Source organism: Microtus pennsylvanicus, chromosome X (assembly GCF_037038515.1).
Source record: "Microtus pennsylvanicus isolate mMicPen1 chromosome X, mMicPen1.hap1, whole genome shotgun sequence".
NCBI classification, from domain to species: domain Eukaryota; kingdom Metazoa; phylum Chordata; class Mammalia; order Rodentia; family Cricetidae; genus Microtus; species Microtus pennsylvanicus.
Genome location: NC_134601.1, coordinates 75,641,247 through 75,666,394, shown reverse-complemented (window position 1 = coordinate 75,666,394; position 25,148 = coordinate 75,641,247). Strand labels below are relative to the sequence as shown.

General features: G+C 35.0%; 1 protein-coding gene across 1 annotated transcript; it reads left to right on the top strand.

Moving 5' to 3' along the window:
• The first annotated feature begins 2,650 nt into the window (after positions 1 to 2,650).
• Positions 2,651 to 24,914, top strand: LOC142841584 (uncharacterized). Its single transcript, XM_075958512.1, has 5 exons — positions 2,651 to 2,661; positions 5,599 to 5,663; positions 7,110 to 7,210; positions 21,759 to 22,710; positions 24,480 to 24,914. The coding sequence occupies exons 1-5, from the start codon at positions 2,651 to 2,653 to the stop codon at positions 24,842 to 24,844; spliced, it is 1,494 nt and encodes a 497-aa protein (XP_075814627.1). The 3' UTR covers positions 24,845 to 24,914.
• The last annotated feature ends 234 nt before the right edge of the window (positions 24,915 to 25,148 follow it).

The following is a 25,148-nucleotide window of genomic DNA, read 5'->3' as shown; positions in this document are numbered from 1 at the left end:
CTGACAGGTGTAAGATGGTATCTCAAAGTTGTTTTGATTTGCATTTCCCAGATCACTAAGGAGATTGAACATGACCTTAAGTGTCTTTTGGCCATTTGAATGTCTTCTGTTGAGAATTATCTTTTCAGTTCAGTATCCCATTTTTAATTGGGTTATTTAGAATTCTAATGTCTAGTTCCTTAAGTTCTTTATATATTTTGGAGATCAGACCTTTTTCTGATGTGGAGTTGGTGAAGATCTCCCATTAAGTAGGATGTATTTTTGTCTTAATGACAGTGTCTGTTGCTTTACAGAAGCTTCTCAGTTTCATTGTTGCTCTCATTGTCTCTGCTACTGGGGTTATACATAGGAAGTAGTCTCCTGTGCCCATGTGTTGCCGTCTACTTCTCACTTTCTCCTCTATCAGGTTCAGTGTAGTCTGATTTATATTGATGTCTTTAATCCATTTGGACTTGAGTTTTGTGCGTGTTGATAGATATGGATCTATTTTCATTCTTCTACAGGTTGAGATCTAGTTATGCCAGCACCATTTGTTGAAGATGTTTTCTTTCTTCCATTGTGTAATTTTAGCTCCTTTGTCGACAATCGGGTGTTCACAGGTTTGTGGATTAATATCCAGGTCTTTAATTCGATTCCATTGTTCAACATGTCCGTTTATATTCCAATATCAAGCTGTTTTCATTGCTGTAGCTCTGTAATACAGTTTGAAGTCAGGAATGGTAATGCCTCCAGAAGTTCCTTTATTGTATAGGATTGTTTTGGCTATCCTAGGTTTTATGTTTTTCCGTATAAAGTAAATTATTGTTTTCTCAAGGTCTGTGAAGAATTTTGTTGGGATTTTGATGGGGATTGCATTGAAATTATATATTGCCTTTGGTAGAATTGCCATTTTTACTATATCGATCCTACCCATCCAAGAACGTGGGAGATCCTTCCATTCTCTGGTGTCCTCTTCAATTTCTTTCTTCAAAGCCTTAAAGTTCTTGTCGAATAGATCTTTCACTTCCATGGTTAGTGTTACCCCAAGATACTTTATGCTATTTGTGGCTATCGTAAAAGGTGAAGTTTCTCTGTTTTTCCTCTCTGCTTCTTTATCCTTTGTGTATAGGAGGGCTACTGATTTTTTTGGATTGATCTTGTATCCTGCCATATCACTAAAGGTATCTATCAGCTGTAGAAGTTTTTTGGTAGAGTTTTTGGGGTCACTGATATACACTATCATATCATCTGCAAATAATGAAAGATTGACTTCTTCGTTTCCAATTTGAATCCACTTGATCTCCTTATGTTGTCTTATTGCTATTGCTAGAACTTGAAGCACTATGTTGAAGAGATATGGGAAGAGTGGACAGCCTTGTCTTGTTCCTGATTTTATTGGGATGGCTTTGAATTTCTCTCCATTTAATTTGATGTTAGCTATTGGCTTGCTATATATTGCTTTTATTATATTTAGATAGGATCCTTAAATCCCTAATCTCTCCAAGACCTTTATCATAAAGGGATGTTGAATTTTGTCAAATGCTTTTTCAGCCTCTAATGAAATGATCATATGGTTTTTTTTCTTTCAGTTTATTTATATGATGGATTACATTGATAGATTTTCATATGTTGAACCAGCCCTGCATCTCTGGGATGAAGCCTACTTGATCATAATGGATGATTTTTTTTTTGATGTGTTCTTGGATTCACTTTGCCAGTATTTTGTTGAGAATTTTTACATTGATGTTCATGAGTTAGATTGGTCTGTATTTCTCTTTCTTGGTTGAGTCTTTGTGTGGTTTTGGTATCAGGGTAACTGTAGCTTCATAAAAAGAGTTTGGCAATGACTCTACTGTTTCTATTATGTGAAACACCTTAAGGAGTATAGGTATCAGCTCTTCTTGGAAGTTCTGGTAGAGTTCTGCATTAAAACAATCTGGTCCTGGGATTTTTTTTTTGTTGGGAGTTTTTTTTTTTATGACAGCTTCTATATCCTCACGGCTTATAGGTCTATTTAAATTGTTCACCTGGTCTTGATTTAATTTTGGCATATGGTACTTATCTAAAAAAAATGTCCATTTCATTTTACATTTTCCAACTTTGTGGCATACAGGCATTTGTAGTAAGAGCTAATGATTCTCTGAATTTCCTCTGTGTCTGTGGTTATGTCCCCCTTTTCATTTCTGATCTTGTTAATTTGCATGTTCTCTCTCTGCCTTTTGATTAGTTTGGATAGGGGTCTGTCAATCTTGTCAAATAACCAGCTCTTTGTTTCATTGATTCTTTGGATTGTTTTCTGTGTTTCTATTTTGATTTCATGCCTCAGTTTGATTATTTCCAGTCTTCTAGTCCTCCTGGGTGAGACTGCTTCTTCTTCTTTTTTTTTTTTTAGAGCATTCAGCCATGCTGTTAAGTCTCTAATGTGAGCTTTCTGTGTTTTTTTTTTAATGTGGGCACTTAGTGCTATGAACTTTCATATTAGCACTGCTTTCATAGTTTCCCATAGGTTTGGGTATGTTGTGTCTTTATTTTCATTGATTTCAAGGAAGACTTTAATTTCTTTCTTTATTTCTTCCCTGACCCAGGGGTGTTTCAGTAGTTGACTGTTCAGTTTACATGAGTTTGTAGGCTTTCTGGGGGTAGAATTGTTCTTAAATTCTAACTTTATTCCATGGCGATCCGGTAAGACACAGGTGGTTACTAAATTTTTCTCGTATCTGTGGATGTTTGCCTTTTTACCGAGTATGTGATCAATTTTAGTGAGGATTCCATGAGATGCTGAGAAGAAAGTATATTCTTTTCTATTTGGGTGGAATGTTTTATAGATGTCTGTTAAGTCCATTTGATTCATTACCTCCATTAGTTCTCTTATTTCTCTGTTAGGTTTCTGTCTGGTTGACCTGTCCATTGGTGAGAGAAGATTGTTGAAGTCTCCTACTATTAGTGTGGTGGGTTTGATGTATGCTTTGAGTTCTAGTAATTTTTTTTTACATATGTGGGTGCTTTTATATTAGGGGCATATTAAGGATTGAGACTTCATCCTGACGAATTGTTCCTGTTAATGAGTATAAAGTGTCCATCTCCATCTTTTCTGATTGATTTTAGTTTGAAGTCAATTTTGTTAGATATTAGTATAGCCACGCCCGCTTGTTCCTTGGGTCCTTTTGATTTAAAGACATTTTCCCAACCCTTTACTCTGAGATAATGTCTGTCTTTGTGGTTGAGGTGTGTTTCTTGTAAACAGAAGAATGTTGGATCCTGTTTTCATATCCATTCTGTTAACCTGTACCTTTTTATAGGTGAATTGAGTCCATTGATATTAAGTGATATTAATGACTAGTGGTTGTTAACTCCAGGTTTGTTTTTTTGTTTTTTGTTTTTTGTTTGGTTTTTTTTTTTTTTTGGTGGTAGAGGTTGTGTGTTTCCCTTCATTGAGTTTTGCTGGTGGAGTGTTGTTAGATGTCTATGTTATTATTATGGGTGTTGTTGGCTTCCTTTAATTGTGGCTTTCCTTCTAGTACTTTCTGTAAGGCTTGGTTTGTGGCTACGTATTGTTTAATTTTCTTTTTATCCTGAAATACTTTGTTTTCTCCATCTATGGTGAAGGAAAGCTTGGCTGGTTATAGTAGTCTGGGCTTACATTCATGGTCTATTAGTGTCTGCAGCACATCTATCCAAGGTTTTCTGGCTTTCATGGTTCCATAGAGAAGTCAGGTGTAATTTGATAGGTTTACCTTTATATGTTACTTGACTTTTTTCCTTAGCAGCATCTAATATTCGTTCTTTATTCTGTATGTTTTGTGTTTTGATTATTATATGGCGAGGGGATGATTTTTTTTTTGATCCAGTCTATTCGGTGCCCTTTATGCTTCTTGTACCTTCATAGGAATATCCTTCTTTAGGTTTGGAAAGTTTTCTTCTATAATTTTGTTGAATATATTTTCTGTGCCTTTGAGCTTTAATTCTTCTCCTTCTTTAACCCCTATTATTCTTAGGTTTGGACTTTTCATGGTGTCCCAGATTTCCTGGATGTTTTGTGTTAAGAATTTGCTGGATCTGCTGTTTTCTTTGATCAGTGTGTTTATTTCCTCTATAGTATCTTCAGCATCTGAAATTCTTTCTTCTGTCTCTTGTATTCTGTTGGTTATGCTTGTCTCTGTAGTTTCTGTTTGTTTACCCAGATTTTCCATATCCTGCCATCTCTCGGTTTGTGTTTTCTTCATTGCCTCCATTTCAGTTTTCAATTCTTGAACTGTTTCCATTACCTGTTTGATTGCTTTTTCTTGATTTTCTTGGGTATCTTTGAGGGATTTATTCATTTCTTCTAACTTCTTGTTAGTCTTCTATCCATTTCTTTAAAGGAGTCTTTCATGTCTTGTTTAATGTTCTCTATCACTTTCATAATGTTACGTTTAAAGTTGATTTCTTTTTCTTCTTCTGGATTGTGGTTTTCAAGCCTTCCTGTTGCAAGATCGCTGGATTCTGGTGTTATCATGTTTTTCAGGTTGTTGGAGGAATTTTTGCATTGGCACCTGCCTATCTCTTCCTTCAAATGCGGTCAGGAAAGTCTCGACTGCTTGGTCTTATCTTTGCTGTGGCTAACTGTGTACTTGGGGTTTTTTTCTTGTTCTGCCCTCTCTTAGGTCCCCTCAGCACTAGAGTTGGCTCTCAGATCCTCTCCTCCCTGAAGTAGGCTGTGGTGGTGGATCTAATGACCCCACAGATGGAAAGGAGTGCTTGGCGGGGAGCTGAGATGGCATAAGTAGAGAAAGCCAGTAGCCGTGTAGAAGCCCTGCTGAGTGGTCAGAAAGTTTAGGGGATTGGGGGGGTGCCTGATCTTGGTTTCCAGGGTGTCCAGCTGGCCAGTCGGGCACACAATTACCCCTCCAGATGGATCTCCTGGTACTGGATCAGGGCCAATTGTTGGCCAAGGCCAAATTGGTTACTTCTTTATCTCTTGGTGCTCACATACAAATTCCTGAATTTAAATGAAATCAATTAGAAAAAGTTAAAATGATATTTAAATTAGTAGAAAGAGTAATCTTATTTTAGACATCCAGAGACAAAACTTTTGCTTGGTAAAAATTGCTCAGATACTGTCTAACAAGTCATTACATACTTTTAGGTTACTAGTATTTATCATGACTTTAATACTATGAGTCATGTATATTAGAATAAGAAATTGTGACTTAGTTTCATATTTTCATACAACATCATGCCACTTCTAATTCATCTAGAAAATTTGGCCATAAATATTATTATTCGCATGAGCAATTTATTTTCTTATTGATATAATTTAGAAGGTTTGAAACTTCAGTGATACAGTTTTCTTTTATGTCATAATGAGAGATGCTTCTTCTGCGATTTTTATGCTTGCCTCAAATTATGATCTTTGTTTTAATTCTAGTTGGAACTATATTTTTTAAAAAAAACTTCTTCCTAATGGGTAATATTTATAGACACCATTGTCTTTTGATGTGAAAGCTTTATCCTTTTGAATTTTAAAATGTTTCAATGAAAATAACAGCAATTCTTACCTTTTGTAAATATCATATCATATATAATATTGACTGTTCCATTAGCTGATGCCTTCTCCCCTCTCCCCTTATTTTTTTTCAGTTGGGTTTGTCAGATGTTAGAGTTAGCCTTCGGTTCTTCATTTGGAGATGCTGCTGCTAATGCAGGTAATGATTTCAAAGTTCCAAATACTTACTCCATTAATATACATGAATAAGCCAGGTGGTGGTAGCACACACCTTTAATCCCAGAACTTGGGAGGAAGAGGCAGGTGGATCTCTGTGAGTGCAAGACCAGCCTGGTCTGAGTTCCAGGACAGTCAAAGATACACAGAGAAACCCTGTCTTGAATCCTTACATACACACCACCAAAAAATCAGAAATGTGTTTAAATATAAATTTATCATTATCACAGCTTTCCATACATGATATTGCCTGAAAATTAACAGAAGTTTTACCATAATGTATTCACCAAATACAAGACAATTACTATTCAAATATTTATTAAAAAAACATTTAATAGTATCAAAATATTTTTATTATAAAACTTGGCTGAAAGTAACATATAAAACCAAAGTAAATATTATATCATCCATTAGAATTTTATAGGTACAACTTCCTTTTTCAACGTTATTACTTTCTTTGCTGAATGGCACATAATTGAAAATGCCTGACATGTTCACTAATGATTTCATAATTATGAATATAGTAGATAATCATGTCTATGCTCTCATGTAATACTAAATATAATTGTGTTCTTTCTATATAAATAATTTGAGAATGGGAAGCAGTACCTAGAGATTCTTGGTTCCCTCCAAAATGAATAAATATAATATGATCACTTACAGCCATAGTGAAATAATTAATAATTTTCTTGAAACCAAGGAAACAAAAATCACTTTGAAAAATATTGTCACATGTACTGTTCCAATAATTTTTAAAAATACCTCAGGAAATATGATCTGAAAGTAAACAAAAAGAATAAAATGGGAAAGGCTAAAGGGGAAAAATACATATTTTTACTTCTTTGTATATTTCTCAAAATGCAATTAGAAGTGATTTACTAAATTGTAATGTTTGCTGATAATTAATTACATTAAAATTTTGTTGAAGAATTTGAGCATTACATGCTTAAAGCAGAGTCCATTAATAGGAGTAAATAAAAAATAAAATTGCTTAAAGAGCTATTCAAGGTAGTTAATTTTGGGGGGACTATTCTGCCAATACACAGAAGCAACACGTACTCAATAATGAAGAGTGGGACAGGACAAGATCTTCATACTATGCTCACTACTCATTACTATTTGCATACTTGAGCTCAGTTTTTTAAAATAGCCCCAGAAAACAATATTGGCATATAGTACAAATCCTAGATGCAGCAAAATCAATAGCTATATAACCAAAATATCAAAATGAGTTAAAGACAGTGGTCTGAGGTCTACACTAAATAGGCTATTTATAGAAGACAAGAAAATAAAAAATGTTTATTTTAAGATGTGTATTATTACATCTATTCAAACTCTAATGTATAGGTAATGATATCACAAAATTTGCCAATCACCAAGTTTGGTGTTAATAGAGTCTTCATATTCATAACCCTATATTTTTTTACAGAATACAGACGTGTGAGTGCTATGATTTATGAAAAGTGTCTTATGTCCTTGAAGAGAAACTTCCCTGTGATCTGGTGTAACTACTGCCAAGAAGAAACTACAGTAAGTAATATTGCTGTTTCAATATTGATTAATGGCAGTTAAATTTGGAAAACTCAGACTTTCTATTACTTAAAAGTATAGTCAACAGTGTAAAAAAGTATATTCATGTCATAATTCAAAGATTATATATAAAATTCTTAATATGGGATATTAATTCCTCTAAATAATAGAAAAATCCATAGAGGAATAGTAACAAAATTAGGATAGTTTCCCCTTTCACTTTGATGTCCTAGTTAATGTAATTAACAGTGGTTTGATGGGTGGACATTGAACATACTGGTTTTTATTTTGACTGTTGTAAGGGTGGTGTCAAACTAAGTTGAGCATAATAAATAAATTTTCAGATAATAAAATTCTTATTAAAAATGTTATTTTAATTAGTTTACAAAAGAATCTCAATAGTCTATAGCTTCAGGTAGCTTTCTTTTTATTTCCTTGATGACTATGTTTTTCATTTAGGGTGTGTGTGTGTGTGTGTGTGTGTGTGTGTGTGTACCCCACAGTGCTTGTGTAAACGTCAGAGAACATTTCTACTCTGTGAGTCCCAGAACTGAAATTAAGACAGCAGGGTTGGCAGGATGCACCATTATCCACTGAACCGTCTCTGGAACCCTTTCTTCACATTTTTAGATGCTATATAACACAGACTTTAGAAGATAACTGTAGTAAACTAGATAAAGTAGCTCATGTCCATAATCTCAGCATTTGGAAGTTGGAGGCAGGAGGATTGCCACAAGTCCAGCCTATGCTATATGGTGAGTTCTAGGTTAGTGAAGATAACATTGAAACAAGAGGGAGAGAGAAGGAGAAGGGAAAGGGAGGGAGGGAACAAGACAGAAGGATAGGAGGGAAGGGACAAGGAAAGAAAGAAAGAGATTGAAAAAAGAAGAGGAAAAGAGAAGAAAAAGGGAAGGAAAGTGTGGTGGTTTCAATAGGTATGCCCCCACACACAAAGACTCATGTTTGGATACTTAGCCCATAGAGAATGGCACTATTAGGAGGTGTAGACTTGTTGGAGTAGGTGTGATCTTGTTGGAGAAAGCGTGTCACTATGGAGGCGGGCTTTGAGCTTTCATGTATGCGTAAATCATTCCCAGAAGTCTATACGTCTGGTGTCTGAAGATCAAGATGTAGAACTCTCAGTTCCTTCTTCAGCACCATGTCTGCTCACACACTGCCCTGCCCCACAAAGATGACACTGAACTAAAGCTCTGAAATTGTAAACCAGCCACAATTAAATTTTTTTCTTACAAAAGTTGCCATGGTCATGGTATCTCTTCACAACAATAAGAAACAGAAAGAGAAAAAGAAATGAAGGAGAGATAAAGGAAAGAAGGAAAATGGGAGGAAATAAAACAGAAAGAAAAAAGAAAGGAGTAATTGAGTTATAAAAATATGGCCCATGCAAAGCAGCATCATACTGCTAGCATCCCAAATAGGCTCAACTCCAGAGGAACAACAAATGTATGACACCTTCCAGAAAACGGGTAGAGGGATCTGAAATTGAAATATTTCTAACACCCATAATCTTCCTTCCCTGTCATTACCCTGAGAATCAGACTGGCCATGATACTATGTGGAAGTGGCAAGAGCTCTACAGCGGCTAAACCCAGTCCACCATGAGGAGTAAGGGACCCTACAATTGAGAAATCTGCAATGTTCTTTCCCTCCAGCTATAATATGGCCTTACCTAGCAAAGAATACATGAAATTTTGGGAAAGCCATGGCAAAATGTGGAAAATGGCACAGCACAAAGATATGAACAATACACCCCAAGCTACACCAGACTGAGGAGGTAACAGCAGAAGTATTGGAAAGGAATCTGAAGTCGAGCATTCTCAATACCCCTACCTAACTGATATGATAACTGAATGCTAGGATCAATATTTAAATCATTTTTTTACAAAAGGACCAATAACTGTCTTGATGGTTTTTCCTGTTGCTGTGATTAAAAAAAATACCCAGGCAAAAGCAATATAAAGGAGAAAATGGTTATTCTGGCTCACAGTTTGAAGGTAAAACTCACCAAATTTGGGAAATCGAAGAAGCAGGGGCTGGAGGCATCTGGACAAATTGCATTCACAGTCAAGAAGAGAGTAATAAATGTTTATGCCATCTCACTCTCTCCTTTTATACTGCCCAGGCTCCTTACCCAGGAATTTGTGCCACTCACAGTGACTGGGCCTTCCCACTTCAATTAACCTAGTAAAGATCATCTCACGCACAGGTCAGTCCAGAGATCTGCCTGATAGCTGATTATAAATTTCATCAAGTTGAAAACTGATATTAGATATCACACACAGTTCTATCTCCAGGCAGTCTGACACCCAAACCTACCACTTTAGAAACCCTGAGCTGCACACATCTAGTTTTCTGTGACACAAAATGCCTGCCTTGTGTGAACTACAGTGGTGATTTTTCATTGTTCTGTCTCTAGTGCTATGTTCCTAACTTACACAATAGCATCGTGTCTTAATAGCTCTTAGCCTTATCTATTTGGATGAACAGTGCTTTCACATACTTCTAACTCTAACTATATAGGCTGCATACATATTGTTCACTTATTCTCTTCCTTCTAAAAAAACTTTACAAATTTATAATCTTCTACAGTATGTAGCAAAAATATTACAAACCATTAATGCTTTTTCTGATTTGGGTTCCAAAGTTATTTAATCCTAATCTCCAGTGAGCAGTCCACCAGGAGCCTCCAGCTTTCTGCTTTGCACCCCACTGTCTTAACCTGGGACAGAGACTTGGAGACTTGATCTGGAAAGACCTCCAGCATCTGTGTTTAATACTCATTATCATATACCAGATGACTACCTGCCTGGGGCCCTCAGGAAGATGAGAACAAGTCAGAGGCAAGAGGACTTGGGAGTAACTGAGACAAACCACCCTTGCAATCGAAAGCCTTCGTGCTTCATAAGCCCATTGGTCACAACTAGGAGCAAATACTCAAGTACATTGTAAACTCAATTCTGGACTTGACAACCAGATGGAATAAGTAAATTGCAATGAGCAGAAGCATGAAACAAACAAACAGTCAGAACAGAAATTATCTTAAACTAAACCTCAAATGGCATTTAATGGATGCCCTGGGAAGGGTGCTGTTTTCCTCAGTGGTGTAGCCTCTGGTAAGGTGTTCTTGCTTCAGGAAATAATCCCCCACTCTTAGTGGCAAGACACTCTAAAATGAGTGTGTCACACAAAGAAGGCACAAGAGTAGGGACTTGGAAGAGGAAAGGCTTTAGAGGGAGAAGGAAGGGGACAAGAGACAGGAGTATTGGGTGAAAATGATAGACAGTCATTAGAAAAATGTATGAAACTGCCAGATTATAATTTTTTGAGGCAGGGTTTCTCTGCGTAGTTCTGACTGTCCTGGAACTCACTCTGTAGTCCAGGCTGGACTCGAACTCAGAGATCTGCTTGCCTCTGCCCTGAGTGCTGGGACTAAAGATATCTGCCATCATGCCCATCTCAATTTTTGAATGAATCTTATGAAAAAAAGCAATGATAAAATCACAATTAATTGAGCAGAGTAAAATCAACTTAGGATAAAATAATTACTATGAGGAGACAAAATAATAACATCTGGGTGGTTATGGGACACGCCTTTAATCCCAGCACTCTGTGAGGCAGAGGCAGGTGGTTCTCTGTGAGTTTGAGGCCAGCCTGGTCTACAAGAGCTAGTTCCAGGACAGGCGCCAAAGCTATAGAGAAACCCTCTCTTGAATAAAAAAGAACAATAAGAACAACAAGCACTACTGTAGTAATTAATGTATCTTTAGCACTTTATACACTAAGAACAACGAAGTCAGCAATCTACACACAGATTCATCCTAGATGAGATCAGTTTTCTGGTATAACAGGAAAGAATATGAAACTAAGTAGGGTTTTTTTAAATAGAATAGAATGACAGAACACAAAATGTATATAAAATACATAGAAATATGTTTCATTAGCAATAAAACTATAAATAAATAAAACACTGAGGGGACAATATATAGAAAATAGATGAGGTCTAGCCATGCCCAGTACATTGCAACCAGTAACTGTACGGTTTTTGTAGTTCCTTTCATCAAATAAAAAATGGCTTATTTTTGTTCCAAAAAAAAGAATATAATCTTCCTTCACTGTACTGCAGAGATTTCTCGGTGGTTAACAACACTTGTTACTCTTGCAGAGGAGCCATTTCAGTTCCCAGCAACTTAGTGGTTCACAACTATTTGTAAATCCATTTCCAGGGATTTTGATACTCCCTTCTGGCCTGCATGGGCATGCAAATGTACACATGCATGCACATAAAATAAAAGGAATCTAGAATAAGTTTTAAATCATAACCTTATACCCCTTATCTCCATGTTCTTCTTGGGTTCACCCCGTATTCATCTCACAATACAGAATACAATTCAGTTTGGCTTAAAAGTCAAAAATTGACATCTCATCTCATCTAAAATACAAAGCAATCTTATAAGCTTCTATAAAATAAAAATGAATATTACAATCCTCCAATATACAATTACACAAAGTAAACAAACAACAAGAAAACCCATTGTGACAAACATCAAATCCCATCGTGCCACAGCAAGCATCTGGAGCTTATGATGAAATTGGCTTGATTAAAAAGAGATTAAGTAATCCCACCCATCTAGATCTGCTCCCTGCACAAAAGAAGCCTCTCTTTTAGGATGGTTTCATTCCATCCCCCAGATTTCCTCAGCAGACATCCATCTCATGGTCCTTAAACTACAGTATTCTGGGGTATCTATTGCAACTTAGGATCCACCTTCATAGCATCATACAATGGCTTCTTAGAGAATGCTTGGAGGAATTTCAACACGGTCACACATTGCCTAGCATTATTTGTGCTCTGAAACTGTGGAGCAGGATTCCAAGTTCCCTTCAATCTTTTGTCTCCCAATTCCTGCAAAAATCAAAACTGTGTAGATGTTGTTGCAATGTTCTGCTGCCCATGTGACATGTAAGCTAGCCCCCTTGGCTCACAGGTTCTATGTGGTGATCCTGGGAAACCATTCCTTATGCAGTTGCCCTTAAAGAGCAAGGAACCCCTTCAGTTTAAATGAATTTATATATTCATAATATTGAATCTCTGATGGTTGGGATTTTGTCTTCAGGACCTTTTCTGTCATCTCAGTTTATCATAGAAGGTTTCTATTTGATGGTGCTTATCTCTTTAGCAGTAAAAGTTGCTTTCTGCGCCAGCCAGAAGGTCTCATGGCTTAAAATTTCTTCTGCTAAACAAATCTATTCATTATATTAAAACTGATCTTCACTGAACTTCTTAGGATGAGAGTAGACAGTAACCAGATACTTGCTTAAATTATCATGTGAATGAGTCTTATGCTAATTTTGGAAGAATCTTTATTCTCTTCTAAACCCTTGTGAGCAGGGTCTCCAATAGTCATACTTCTCTCTGCATTCTTGTCTCCCTTTACATTAAGCTTTTTTAATATCATTCCAAGGGCTTTTCAAACCCAAAGTTTTGTTCCCTTCTACATTGTTCTAACAAACTAGTTAAAAAGGGTTACAGACCACAGCTATGTTAGCAATGGCCCCATTCCTGGTGCCTATAGTCTGTCTTGGTGTTGTTGTGATAAAAGTACCCTGACAGAGGCATCTTATTAGAGGAAAGGTTTGTTTGGGCTCACAGTTAAAGGTCACTGTCCACTGTGCAAGGGAAGTCATATCAGCAGGAACTTGACATAACTGGTCATTGTTTATATAATCAAGGAATAGAAAGTGATGAATACATATGCTCAGATCACATCATCACTTTTATACAGTCCAAAATCCTGTCCTAGGAAATGGGGCCATCAACAGTTGATAGTCTTCCCACTTCAATTAACCCAGTGAAGATAGTCACCCACAGCCATGCCCAGAGATTAACTTTTCAGATGATTCTAGATTTTATCAATTGTACAACTGATAATAACCGAAACAAGAACCAAACAGGGCACTCAAATTAACATATAATGAACTTAATTCAAAATCTAGACAGGAAAATTTATGAAATCAATTCAAGACATACAAGAAAGTTAACAGTAGATAGACAAAAGAATCAGTTACTTGGAGAAGAAAGATAAGATATGGGAGGGAAGGATTCAGTGAAGAAACTGAAATGCTGAAAAAGAACCAAATATAAATTCACAAGAATGAATGAATGAATCAAATTGTTAAAAAAAAACATAGCTGTACTAGACAAGCTTGTCTAGAGGAACATAACTAATAGGATGAATGTGTATGTATGTATGTATATATGTACATATGTATGTGTGTGCATTTATGTATAAAGGGGATTTATTAGAGTAGTTTACAGGCTGTGATCCAACTAGTCCAACATGGCTGTCTCCCAATGAAAAGTCCAAGAATCTAGTATTTGCTCAGTCTACATGGCTGGGTGTCTTCAATATTTATGGGAATCAAGAAGAATTAGACTCTAATGCCAGAAAAGGAATGAACTTGCCAGCAAGAGTGAGGGCAAGCAAGCAAAGAGTAAGTGCTTTCTTCCTTCATGACTTTTCTATAGGCTGCCAGCAGAAGGTATAGCACAGATTGAAGGTGGGTCTTCCCACTTTAAAAGATCTGCCTTAAAGTTGGATTACCCACTTCAAATGATTTAGTTAGGAAAAACCCTTCACTGTTGTACCCAGCCACTTGGATTTTAGTTAATCCCAGATATAGTCAAATTAACAATCAAAATAACCATCACAACAGCAAAACCACCATCAAGAGATAAGATTAGAGGAGAATAATGAATTTTAATGATGGAAGATAAGATCAAGACAATAATAAATATATACACATATGGAGAGAAAACAATTGACTGTGACCAAAACTTCCAAAAATTCTGACATATGTTCTAAAGACTAATCCTAAGAATCCATAGGCTAGAAGCATCTGATATGAAGTCAACAGTTTTAGACAACCTAGACCATGAACTATATCTGAGAATATCACAAACAAATATCTAAGTTCATTAAGCATCTTAAACCCCCAAATAGTTGTTATCAGAGAAGAAACTCCCTACAAAATATCATAATCAAGATGTCAAAAGTGCAATGTAAACACAAAACTTAAAGCTACAAGTGAAAAGAAGCAACTCATGAGGCAGAAACATGAAATGATGAATTTCAAGCCCTTAACATAAATAATTGTCAACTATCAAAGTTATTAAAATTGATGGATAAATAAGAACATTTAAATACTGGCATAAGTTAAGATAATTCATGATCCACAAACAAAGAAATTAATACAGCTCATGAGAGCAATAGATGAATGAAAGATTACCAGGAAGAAATTGATCATGTACAGAACAGCAAATTAGCAAACAGCCAATGCTACCAGAAAAGGATGGAAAAAAACTACTAATAACCCAACCAACTAGAACAGTCAAAAAAGCATTTATAATAGCAAACTCTTCTCAACAATAATTTTGAATTCAAATGTCCTTAATTCACCAACTAAATGGATTAAAAAATAAGTTTAGACTAACTGTTCTCTCGAAAAAATTTCACAGAAAGAGGAAAACTAAAAATCTGTGGTTGGAAATCAGTCTAACAAACAAATGTAATAACTATTTTATATCTGATAATATAGACTTCAAACACAAAAGTTATAATTACCATAAATGTTTATGCACTGAGCCTCAGAGGCCCCATTTCATTAAAATATCAATAGACATAAACACCATATAGGTTCTGAAATAATACTAGTGAGGGATTTCCAAATCCAGCTATCACACCTAGATTGATCTTCCAAACCAAAAATCGGCAAAAAATCTTTTGAGATAAATACCACATAGATGGACTGGGTTTGATAGTTATCTACATTCTTTTTTCATAAAAGGTTTTATTTTGTTGTATGTAATTCCTTATTTGTATCAGTTATTGCTTCAGATTTAATCTGCTTTAAAAGTTTTATGTAGATGAGTCTGTGCTCACACACAAATTTAGGATTCCCTCTTTTCTGTAATAATCCCTATAAGATATTCACTAAAAATGTAAATATTTCCTTATGAATATTCATACTCATTTTTAAAAGCTCTTATAGTTTAAAAACAGCTCTAATTATTTTAAAGTTTTTGTTAGGAACATTATATTAGACTCATGTCTAAGTATTTTAACAGTATTTTATTAAATACATAAAGGCTTTCATATGATATATTTTGATCATATTAAACCTCCCAATTTCCCCTATGACTACCTTCCCCTCACTACTATCTACTTGTACACAACATTAAGATTTCTCGTTTTTTAAATCTTCACCAAAAATCGCAATCCCACTTTTCAGCAAACATACATACATACATACATACACACATACATATAAAATTCCAGGTTTATTTTATCATTTTGATTGATAAAATGAAGTTATTTGAGGAAGAGATTGGTTTGGATAGGACCTCATTGATATCTATGGAAATAGATTTTTATTCAATATATCCTGGTTATGTTTCTCCCCTCTCTCTACTCTCAGTTCCTCCTCACTTCGCCTCCCTTCCAGATCTACCCTCTTTCTGTCTCTCATTACAAAACAAACAGGTATCTAAGTGATAATAATAAAATAAAATAAGAAAAAAACACAAAAAAACAGATATGGGGCAGAGACCCACTTGTTCACACACTCAGGAATCCCATACAAACACAATCAAAGGCATAGCATGGATAGATAGATAGATAGATAGATAGATAGATAGATAGATAGATAGATAGACAGACAGACAGACAGACAGACAGACAGACACACACACACACACACACACACACACACACGGGAGCTGTAGAGTAAAAAAGAGAAAAATTAAAATTAAGTTGATGTTGTTCTTTTCCCCATTGAGTCCAGTTTTGCCCAGGGAGTCTCTTTCTTTCCCAGAAACTATCAAATGTCAAAAGTTCCTCAGTTAATGGTGGGATTTCTTGCTTACCTTATACCCTCTATGCCTGTCTGGAGTTTGGGCAGATTTTGTGCATGCTGTCACAATTTTAGTGAATATATATAAACTGTTCATTACTATCTGGGAAACACAGTTAATTTGATGTTATCCACCACTTCTGGCTCTTACAATATTTCTTTTCCTTCTTTCTCAAAGATTACTGAGCCTTGGAAGGAGGGTCAAAACCCACTTATGCTTGAGCATGCCACTCTGTTATTCTCTGGACATTGACCAGTTTAGAATCTTTGTATTAATTTCCATTGCATGCAAGGAGAAGCTTCTCTGATGAAGACTGATATACTGATCTATGGGTTTAGAATTAAGTCATTAGAGAAAACACCAACATAAGAAAATATGCATTTTATCAGCAGTGCATAGAAACTTTTCTAAAACCATATATGTGTGTGTGTGTATATATATATATATATATATATATATATATATATATATGTATACGTGTGTGTATATATATAATATATAACTTATAGGCGGCAAAAAAGCCATAACAAATGAAAAAAAAGAATAAAATAGTCCCTTCCCTCTCATGAAACCATAACAGAATCAAAATTCAAATAAATAACAAGATTAACCTCAGAAATTACAAAATACTAGGGAACAAAACAATACACTGCAGAAGAAATTAAAGGGGAGTTTAAAACTATTGAATAAAATGAAAATGAGAGCCCAGCCTAATATGACGCCAGGCACTACCGAGACAGTCCTAAGAAGAATTTTTAGAATAGGTGCTCATATTTAAAAGGAATTAAAGAGAGCTCAAGATCTCAAATAAATGACATAGTGATGCAACTCAAGAGAGCTCTAGAAAAATAAAGTTAAGCAATTGCAAAGAATGGCAAGGAATAATGAAGATCATGGCAGAAATTAATACAGACATAAACAGAGTTGGCTCTTTGGAAAGATCAACAAGATTAGCAAACAAACCCAAAGACATGAAGAAAAGCTCAAATTAATAAAATTAGACGTGAGTCGGGAAATGGTGGTGCACGCCTTTAATCCCAGCACTTGGGAGGCAAAGGGCGGCAGATCTCTGTGAGTTTGAGGACAGCCTGGTGTAAAAGAGCTAGTTCCAGAACAGTTAGGACTGATACACAGAGAAACCCTTTCTCAAAAAACCAAGAATAATTAATTAATTTAGAGATGAGAAGGAGTTGTTACAAAATAATCTGATGGAAATTCTCGAAAATACTATAAATTTGTTTCAAAATCGAATTAAGAAGATCATACATCTTTACCAAGTTAATTTTACCCAAGAATGCAAAATAAACAAGTCAACAGATGTAACGCAGCATATTAATGGATTAAAATTTAGAAATTATAAGATCTTGATAGAAAAGAGACATTTGAGAAAGTTCAATGTGACTTCATGATAAAAGTGCTGAATAAACTAGAAATCTATGAAACATATTTCAACATAAAATCTGTATATAAGAAATCTATAGCTAATATAATATGTTCATACTATAACATGAAAATCTGGATTTTGGTTGAAATGCTCTCAAAGTGCCTACTCATTCCATTTTGACTCAGTATAGAGCTTAAAGTCTTAGCTACAGAAATTAAAACAACACAAAGATATCAAGGGGATAATATCAAGAAAGAAGATGTCATTTACAGAAAACACAATACCATTGAAAAACACAAAGACTCTACAAAATAATATTTTAGATTTGGTAAACACTATTAATAGTGTTACAGGACACACAATCAACATACAAAACTCAGTAGATTTTATACATGCCACTATCAAGCATTGAGAATTAAATTAGGAGAAACATCCCTTTCATAATGGCATTAAATAAAACTAAAACTAAATGAAAATTGAACTAATGAATAAGGAAAAGACCTCTACAAGAAAATTTTAAGATGCTGAAATGTTTTTGAGAAAGATATATGGTAGAAAAACTTTTCACATCCCTGTTTGAAAGAATTAATATTATAGTTAATATTATAATTGATATAATAATATAATGCAATCCCAATCAAAATTCCAGTGATATTCTCTACAAAACTAAAAAAACAAAATAATCTTAGAATTCATATGGAAACATAAAGCACCATACACAGACAAAGCAATTCTAAATATAAAAAGCACAGTCAGAATTATAATATTTCTTATACTCAAAATACACTACAGAACTACAGTAACAAAGACGGTGTGATAATGTCACAAAAACAGATTATGTAGACTGATGCAACATAATAGGGAACACCAAAGTAAAACACACAGCTATGTACATTTAATTATTGACAGAGGTATCAAAACATTACTTAAAAATGACTTATGGCTTATTTATTGAATGGTGCCAACAAAACTACACACGTAGCTACAAAAGAATTAGATTAAATCTTCCTGGAAAAAAAAAACATAAATTCAAAGTAGATGAAAATTCTAATTTAAAATCATAAACACTGAACTACTCATATGAAACATAAGGAAAACACTTGAGCGATAGTTACAGGCAACAACTGTCTAACTAAAATCCCAATAGTACAGTAAGTAGACCCAAGAATTGATAGGATTACATGCTGTTGGACAATGGTCTGTACCCTGTCAATTGTATTTTAATAAAACACTGATTGGCCAGTGCCAGGCAGGAAGTATAGGCAGGGCAACCAGGCAGGAAATATAGGAGGGGCAATGAGAACTGGAGAATTCTGGGAAGAGGAAATATTCAGTGTGCAGTTGTCACCCAGCCACAGAAGAAGTAAGATGAGACTGCCTTGATGAAAAAGGTACCAAGTCACGTGACTAACATAAACAAGAATTATGGGCTAATATAAGTTATGAGTTAATAAAAAGTCTGAGCTACTAGGCCAACCAGTTTATAACTAATGTAGACCTCTGTGTATTTCTTTCGGACTGAATGGCTGTGGGACTGGGTGGGACAAAAACCCCTGTTAACAATTATATAAATTTCAAAAGCTTCTACGCAGTGAAAGAAATTATCAACAGAGTAGAGAGACATGGTATAGAAATGGGAGAAAGTCTTCACTTTCAGACAAGGAACTAATATATAAAGAGAATATATGAGCTGCCAATCAGTAAATCAGCCAATGAACTGAATAGGCAGGTCCCAAAATAAGAAACACAAATAGCTAATACATATTTTAAAATATTCAACATTCTGAGCTATAGTAAAAATCCACATTAAAAGAACGTTGAAATTGTATCTCACCCAAATTAGAGTGGCTATCATAAAGAAACAAAAATAGCCACAAATGTTGGTGAGGATACGTGTGCATAAAGAGAAATTCTTATATACTATTGATGAAAATGTAAACCATGGAATTCTTCTAAAATTGTGTTTTAGTTTTTTGTCCAATATATAGTTTAATATGTAACAATTTTATAGAACCACTTATATTGTTTTGGAACTATCATATGAAAGTATTCTGGGAGAAAGCCTGTTCTAATCACATCACAAAGATCTCTTCACATTATCACTCCCAAAACAAATAAGAAAATGATCAAATACTAAATAATTATCAATTACTAAAATAGAATAATAAATGCCACAGAATTAGAAAACAATGAAACTCATACTCAAGTTAATAACACAGCATGTAACTGATAAATATTAGTCTGAAGTTTTTAATATAATACAGTTACTTTAGTGCCACTCTTTGATTTAAATTATACAAATATTGTATGGTTGAAAGTTAGAGAAAGATATAAAGACCAAACCAAACATTACCAATACTTAATGAGTGTGATGAATTTTACCGTAGCTTTCTTGGGTGTGTGCACGTATATGTCTGCATGTTTGTTTTTCTTTTCCTTATTTTTTATTAGACTACAATGTGACAAGCAAGTCGATTCATAATAAGTCCATGAGAATGAGTAAGTGAAGGTGATTGAATTATATTTCATCTCCTTCAGTGATTGCTAGAGCCTGGGTTTTCACCATGATTCTCAATTGTTGGTTTGTAAAGCATATCTAAAATTGGAGGTAGACAGTGATGATAGAACAAGGAAAATGAAGATGCAACAAGCTTAGCCATCCACGTTAAACAAATGAGTAGAAATTACTCCAAGCTTTTGACTATTTTCTAAAGTTTTGGAAGTTAATTTTGATATTTTCTTCCAGCTTTTTTTATTGTACTTATTGGAAGAACTTTTATTCTTACTTTTACTGATGTCCTGGGATTTCTTTTGGAGGTTTTGAAAATCTTCAAGAATCACATGTTGGTGTTGGGTGTAGGATAAAAGTACACAGTTTAAGAGTGGTTATCATATGCAAATATGAATGTTCTGTATGTTTGTTCTTCACATATCATCATACTTTGTGAAGTTAAGAGACATATCAGTAAATGACAGTCATTGAAACTATAGTCCACTATATTCACACATCCCAAGAGAAGTGACATACTATGACATAAGATAATGGAAATATGGGAACCACCAAAATCAGTGATAATGCAGCAAAGCAAACAGGTTAGCTTGAATAACTCTTGATTCTCAGGTATAGAAGCTATTCTTAGTTATCCAGTAAATGAATTTGAAATTTATGTCCTGTCTATGGGCAGCCCATATTTGGTGGTTCTGTTGAACTTGTCCATATTGGGTTTCATGGTCTAAGTTGATGAGGATGGATGATCAGGTTTCTTCTTCAAGAGGGCACCAGATCTCATTTCAGATGTTTGTGAGCCACCATGTGGTTGCTGGGAATTGAAGTCAGGACCTTTGAAAAAGCAGGCAGTGCTCTTAACCGGTGAGCCATCTCTGCCTGTCCCTAAAATGACTGGCCAAGTGATAGTGGCTTATAGACTGAGGTTTTTGGAAGTATAAACTGTAGCTTGGTTAGTTTTCATTTTAACAGAGTTCTCAAAGACAACTTGTTTGTTGTCTCTCAGAGCTAGCAACCTAGAGGAGCAGGCCCTTCAAGATTTGATTTACTTGGTTCATCAAGTAAAATCTCTTGCCACACAGCCCTAATTATCTGAATTTGATCCCCAGAACTCAATTTTTAAAAATATCAGATGTGGTACCTTATATCTGTAACCCTAGCACTTCTATGGCACATATCCAAGCAGCCAAAATAACAAGAGACACCGTGCCTCAGAAACAAGACGGATGGAGAGAACTGATTATACAAAGTTTTACTCTGTCCACACAACTGCTATGGAATGGGTGTACTTACATTTATACACACATACATAATGTACATGCACATGCCCACATGCATACATGGCAAGCACATAGACAGACATACAAAAATAGAAACAAATATTTTAAATATATTTCTAGGAACCTTTAAGTGAGTATGAAGTTATAAGAATTATAAATTGTCTTCCAAACGATTGGCCACAGATAATGTATGTTCTCAGAGGATAACACAGTCTTTGATTGGTTATTAGGAAATAAACTTGGGAAACACTAGACTAAAATAAGATGTTTCTGAAATAAATAGACTACTTTTGGGGAATCCTTCATATTTCTCAATTTGGAGCAATCAACTTATGTCTACTGTGTCTAAGATAGTGTTATCCTGTCCTTACAATAAAAGATACGATGTATCAGAATCAAGAGTATTATTCAAAGTGTTGACATAATGAACTTCAATTTTCTTTCAGATTGTTTCTGTGAATCCAAACTTCCAATACAGACGTCCTCAAAATGTTTCTGATGAATTCATTTATTTCCGTCCTATTAAAGAGGAAATTCAGGAAAGGGCCAGAAAACAAAATGAACAGATTTCAACTTTGGCCTCCCAGCAACCCAATCGTGAAGGTATCCATCAGAGGGACTTGGGGCTTACAAGTCAGGTGGTAAAAGCTACCACCCCACCACTAACTGAGGAGTTAGAAAGCATTGCCCTTGTAAGACCAAAAACTTCAGGTCTTCTTCGCATAGAGTTAGTACCAATTTTTCCAAGGTTCCTAGAATTTCATCGCTTAGACGTTACAGGAATTGCCAGTCCCAAGGAAAGGGGGAAAGGCACCGCAATACTTGTTGCAGGTGTGCCTGGAAAGGAGGAGCTAGATGATACAGAAATTCCAACTTTGCACTTCACTGGGTTTGTACACCTGGAGGTTTTACTAAATAAATGTTCACCATCCTCAGAATACAGTCGCCCAGGAACCCCAAGAAATCTGTGGATGGAATCTCCAGAAAATTCAGAGTCCCCAGGAAGTGATGATATGGAAGTAGCAAGAAGCATGTATCCTTTTAGAGAAAGATTCATCTATCGGCGTTCCTGGGCAGAGCTCTTAGAGGCACCACTAAACAATGAGGGGCTCCATATTCTCCAAACTATTCCCAAGGAAGAAAACCGAAATACGGGTAGCAACAAACTAACATCAGAAGAAGAGAATCAAGTAACCATCCATACTAAGGATCAACATTTCCAACCTTTGCAAGGCCCTTTCCCCTTGTTGCCAGAACGTCCTAAGCTCCAGCGGCAGCGCAGTCAAAGCTTACCAGGATACAGTGAAGCCAGAGGCCAGTATTTAAATGAACCTGAATTCAAATTAAATGAAGAAGAAACTCACTTCTTCCCACTTGACCATAATTTAATAACAGAAGGTAAGATTTTTCTTGTTGTCACTACTTTTTTAAGTTACATATAATTTTTCATATAAGTACATTTTCACCAGTAAGTTTATCTTCAAGCTTGCCACCTAGATTATCCCTTTCTATATCATAAAACATTTTATGATGGAATTGGTTTCTCTTCCGCAAATGTAAGTCTTATATTCATATTTGGTAATTACATCCTGATGCTAAGTTGGGTTAATTCAATCACATACCAATTAATAATCATCAGGAGTGTGTTCTAGAATATACAGACTTCTTAAGACTTCAAGTTAGAAACAAAAATTCACCTTTTAAAAGGTGTGAGAAAATGAAACGTCCTCACTCATTCAATTTTAACCCATAGAATAGAAAAACGTGTCCACTAACACACTCCTTGTCTAATAACTACGTAGTAGATAATAAAAAAAGGAATGATGTGATAATGGGCATTAATAATGAACTGGTTAAAAACCCAACAGATAACTTCTTTATCTCCTCTTGTATATGAGGAGCTACTTACAAGAAAGTATGAATTGGCATATAAACCATTAATATTTTAATCTATATTTGGTTAAAAGTAATATTCACATAATTTATATCTATAACATATTAAATCCTAGATTGAAATTTGCTACTGGCTATAAAATAACATTTTAGTTTTATCATTACATCTATGTAAGCATATACAAAATTTCTCCTGTGTTTACTGAATGGTATTAGGAATTTTCATGTCTAACTTCTCTTAGAACCCAATTCTACAACTTCATAAAAGGTCTGCAAACTAGAAGTATTGTTTTAAAAATAGCATCCCCAAACTCCTGAAGATGATTTTGATGAAAAATCTGAAGTCTAACCCAAAGTTTACCTGGAAATCGCAACTTGGCCCATTCTGTAATATTTCTTTTTCTATACATATTTAGACCTCTAACAAGTTATTTATCAAAGGAAGAAATTATACTCTAACCTAAAGTCAGCTCAGATCATATTATCTTTTGAAATGTAAAGTTGGTTCAACTTTATTCTCAAATTGAAAACCCTTCTGAAGAGTGCTACAAATTAGCAACACTACATTGCTGAGTCATTAAAGAGTGCACGTAGTAAGCAACAGAATTGGGTTTTATTTTAAAAACTCGGGTTGAAAAACAAAGAGACATAGTACTGTGTGGTTTTTATCCCATAACTGGAGTTTATTGGGTAGAAAGTCTGCCTAAATAAATAAGTGAGCAACTCCTGGTAAATAACATCCTAGGTTGTTGTATGGCCACTATGTGCACTTGCACAGCACACACAAGTGCCTGCATGCTTACACACACAAACACATGCACGCACACACAACCTTCCTGGGTACTTCCAGTTTTTATGGTTATCTTTTATCTAATTTCTTGTTCACACTAAATTCCTAATTACATTAAGCGTTCATACTACCAACGGAATAAAATTTCATACTAAATACCTACACCTTTGTTCCTAAAAGTCCTTTAGCCTGTAGCTCTTCCCTATCATACCCCCATTCTTCATCCTCTTTCTCCACCTCTACTTTCTAATAAGCCTAAACTTCTGGTTTAGAATCATTTACTCACTTTTTTTCTTTGTCCATCTTTTACATCCAAAAGTGTAATTGCTAAATAAAACTTACTGTGGTAAAATCACCATGTCATTTTGAGGTAATTGCACTGAAATCAAATTTGGAAATACATCTTTGATTCTTATTTATAGCTTTTTCTCAAAACTGAAGCCAATCTGTTAATCAGTTACAAATTTCTGGCTTTGTGTTTTAGAAAATATCAAGGAAATATACAACGTGGAGGGAGTCTGGCAAAGAGAAATTTCATCACATTCTGAAGAACATCTTCCCATCAAGCCGAGATTTGAAAATTCTGCAATTGGAGAAAACATTGGAATTCCTGAGGATACTTCTGCATGCTCCAGAGGCAATGTTAGAATCCCCAAGAATGATGTCAATACTATCCCCATTGTTAATGTTGGAATGCCCTTAGATAATCTTCAAGTTCTTAGAGGCAATGCTGGAGTTCCCAGGAGCAGTGCTTTTGGTGTTTACATGGGTAATAGTGATAGAACCTCCAGACGTATGGTATCTTCTCCACTCACTGAGCTCTCAAAGATAGGTGAACACCAGTTATAAAAAATGATACTTTACAATGCTGTCCATTGAAGAAACAAACTAAGACACTTAACATCAAAACAGACATATACAAACTTGACAATTCAAAATACTAAATGGGATATCTAAATTATGAATTCACAATGAACGTAATTAATAAACTTGTGATAATTATTTTTTAGACTGGATAAAACTAGATTGTAGCTAGCTAGTTTATCCCATATGTGGCCATCAATTGTATGTGGAATAATCTAGTTGGAGGAGTGTGTTTCAGATGTGGACTTTTTCATTGAATAAAATATCAAGTAATCCTCAAATGACAATA